The sequence below is a fragment of the Ischnura elegans genome, chromosome 12, assembly GCF_921293095.1.
Source record: "Ischnura elegans chromosome 12, ioIscEleg1.1, whole genome shotgun sequence".
NCBI classification, from domain to species: domain Eukaryota; kingdom Metazoa; phylum Arthropoda; class Insecta; order Odonata; family Coenagrionidae; genus Ischnura; species Ischnura elegans.
Window position 1 is genome coordinate 62,975,861 of NC_060257.1, and position 3,646 is coordinate 62,979,506.

General features: G+C 42.9%; 1 protein-coding gene across 1 annotated transcript; it reads left to right on the forward strand.

Annotated features, from left to right (window-relative positions):
* The first annotated feature begins 1,589 nt into the window (after positions 1 to 1,589).
* LOC124168702 (heterogeneous nuclear ribonucleoprotein M-like) lies at positions 1,590 to 3,242 on the forward strand. The gene has a single exon (XM_046546969.1). It carries the CDS (start codon positions 1,590 to 1,592, stop codon positions 3,075 to 3,077), a length of 1,488 nt encoding a protein of 495 aa, XP_046402925.1. The 3' UTR covers positions 3,078 to 3,242.
* Positions 3,243 to 3,646: the final 404 nt, after the last annotated feature.

Genomic DNA, 3,646 nt, shown 5'->3' on the forward strand with positions numbered 1-3,646 from the left:
TTAGCCTGAGTGAAATTGAGAAGACGCAGCGGCCGGTTTGAGCGTTGGAACGGTTGCTGGTTCGAGGAAGCGGACTGGAGATGGTATTTGCTTCAAGGAAGGACGCACATTGAGAAGTTGGAGCTGCAAGCAAAGACGACTTGGTGTTTTTCGGAAGAAGTGGAAGTTTAATTCGCTGGTGTGGCGTTTTTGCTTCGGGAAAGGTGAGTACCCTTTTTGCCGGATGGTGTGAGCATACTGGGTGCTGTTTCTGACTTCCTCATTTTAGTGAGTTGTTTAGGTGATATATTTGCGGAAAAACTTAAACAATGTCGTATTTGGCTAGAGTCCCTAAAGATGTTTTGTGCAAAATCGCATATGAAGTAGGAGCTGACGTGGGGAGGGAAGCTAGAGTCGTAGAGTACAAACAAGCGATACTAAAAAGTAAAGATTATGATGAGGAATTTGTTAAAGAGATGCTGAAGTTTTTGACTGGAGAGAAAAGATTGGAACGAGAGGCAGAAGAGAGAAGATTAGAACGGGAAGCGGAAGAGAGAAGATTGGAACGGGAACGAGAGGCAGAAGAGAGAAGATTAGAACGAGAGGCAGAAGAGAGAAGATTAGAACGAGAGGCAGAAGAGAGAAGATTGGAACGGGAAGACGCTGAAAGACAGAGAAGTTTTCAGTTAGAAATGGAGAAACTAAAATTTTCACAAACCAATTTAAACCGCGAGTGTGATGGATTGGAGACGGAGACCGCTCAGAGGACACTGCCGAAAATAGATATAACTCGGCATATGGATAAATTTTATCCTCACGGGGAAAACATTAGTTTATATCTTGAACGTTTTGAAAGGCAGGCAGATAGGGCCGGTATTCCGGAACACCAATTAGTATTTTACTTGACGGGATTACTATCAAACGAGATTAATGATATAATTTCTCGAGAACCTAGGGAAAAAGCTGATAGTTATGAATTTGTGAAAAATTTACTGCTTAAGAAATACAAATTGAGCTCAGAAATGTTCAGACAGTTATTTTACAAGCAGTCCAAATCAAATGGTATGGCGTGGAGTGATGTAGTATATAAAATGACTAATTATTTCCAAGGATGGATTGACGGGATGGATATAATTTCTTTTGAGGAGTTAAAAGGACTGATGGTGACTGATCAGATGAAAAGAAAAGTACCCATAGAGGTGCGAGATCTCCTGATAGACGAATTGCCAAATTTTAAGGATCCGAATGTATTGGCTGAGAAGTTGGATAGTTTTGATGCTATTAGAGAAAGCATGGGACGGAAAACCACGGATGATTACATTAAGGATCAACAAAATAAAAGGATCCAGTTTACAAAGCCGAAGACTGTTTCTGTAAATTCTGATGAAGAAAGGCGTGACTTGACTATGGAAAAGATGCCTAAATCATCGTCTTCGGGACTTAATTTCGAAAAGAGGTTTCAACCCAAGTGCTACGGGTGTGGTTCCACTCAACATTTTCTCGCAAATTGCCCAAAGAAAAAAACGAAGGATAACGAAGAAAAAGAATTCGTTGGTTCTTTAAAAATTGAAAATAATAAAAATATGTTTGGCAAATACTTGACAGAGGGAATGGTAAATGGGTATTCAATGAAGATATTACGAGATACAGGTGCAACAATCGATGTAGTGGCTCAGAAGTATGTTACCCCACACATGTATACAGGAGAAACTGTTTGGATACAGCAAGCTTTAGAAGTACGCGATCGTTTTCTTCCTATAGCAGAAGTAGAAGTAATTGGAGAGTTCGGTCGAGTATTTGGGAAGGCTGTGGTAGTACAGAATGATTTGGATCGCGGTGTATATATTTTGCGAAATACCACCGCAGAATTAATTGAAAAATGTCAATTAGAGCAACAAGAAAAACATTGGATAAATACGGTGCAGACTCGAGCGGCAAAGAGAAGAGGTGAAAGACAAAGTAGATTCCAACCCAGAAGTTCCAGTGGCGGTCGCGATCGTGACAGGGGAGGAAGGAGAGCTCCCGCAGATAGAAGAATTTACATCTCCAACATTCCTTATGAATTCCGCTGGCAGGAGTTGAAGGACCTCTTTAGAACAGAAGTTGGTGAAGTTGCTTATGTGGAGCTGTTTAGTGATGATGGAGAAAAACCTAGAGGGTGTGGTATCGTTGAGTTTGAAAATGCAGAATCTGTTAAGAAGGCAGTTGAGAAAATGCATAGGTGGGAGTTGAAAGGAAGAAAACTTGTTGTTAAGGAGGATTTTGATATTGAGAGGGACAAGTATGGCAGGCCAATGAAGGGAGGTTCCAGTGGTGATGGTGGGGGTAGAGGAAATGCTGGTATGAGTGGAGGAAGTAGTCGCCCCAGAGATGAACCACGGTCTAGCTGGCAGGCACCAGCACCTTTACCTGGTCTAATTGGTCCTACTTCACCTGCAATTCAGAACAAGTGGGGCAATACGTATGGACTGAGCCCACAGTTTTTAGAATGCCTGGGAATAAATGGACCCCTAGTCAGTAGATTGTTTGTTGCCAATTTGGACTACAAAGTTGATGAAAAGAAATTGAGGGATGTCTTCCGTCTCGCTGGTAAAGTCACTAATGCAAAACTTAACAGAGACAAAGATGGAAAGAGTCGTGGACATGGTGTGGTGAAATTTGAGCATCCAGTTGAAGCTGTGCAAGCAATATCTATGCTTCATAATCAGCTGTTGTATGATAGGAAAATGACAGTGAGAATGGACCGTGTGAATGAAAAGACTGAAGGCTTGCCCTCAAAGTTACCTGAAGGTCTACGTGGAATTGGTATGGGTCTGGGTGCTGGTGGAAACCCTCTACTTGATGTTTCTCGTGCTGCAGTGTTGCCAAGTGTGGTGTCCCCATCATTAGGATTGAATAGTACTGGTCGGTTTGCTGATAGTCCACCTCTTCCAAGGAGATCAGCCCTTGGCTATAGCAGTGGAGCTGTTGCCCTGCCAGGTGGGCTGTCTGTGGGAGTGGGCAGTCTTGGAGCTTTGGCCGGTGGAGGTGACATTGGCAGCATTGGAGGCAGTTTGGGATGCAGCCTTGGGGCTGGTCTAGCCGGGGTCAGCTCATAAGAACGCGGGTGCGCTAAGCAGGGCGATGAGCGACATCAAATAGATTGGAAGTCGGTAAGTGTTCGGGTGTGGCACCATCTGGCAAGGGGTACTCCAACGGCATCGCAATAAAATTTTGTCCAGTGATTGAAGCATTAAAACATTTATGGACAAAATTCTTAAAGGGTGGAGGAAAGACTGTAACGCCTGATGTTTTGTTTGATCTGAGTTGTTATTTTGGTTGTGAAGGGTTTGTTTGGGGAGAGGGGATTGTTGAGTGAGATGTAAAAAGGAGAGGTTTTTGTGGAGGATTTTGGAGATAATAGAAGGAAATAAAAAGGGTTCTGAAAATTAATAGTCTTACGTTACAATGTTGATACTAGACGTCGCGGAATACTACTTTAATTCCCCGGCTTCTCACAGAAATTGGCTATTCAGGTCTCCATCCAGATACGATTTCACATAATTGGCGAAGTTCCGGCTTGTAGTCCTCGGTAGCATTGAGGAAAGTGCTCGAATCAACACCCGAAACGTTATAAATTATCAGAAAAACGACGCGTTAGAAAACCCGAATAGCATCGAGACCCAAA

Coding starts and splice junctions, on each gene's coding strand:
- LOC124168702 (XM_046546969.1), top strand. CDS start 1,590: ATGGTAAATGGGTATTCAATGAAGATATTACGAGATACAGGTGCAACA.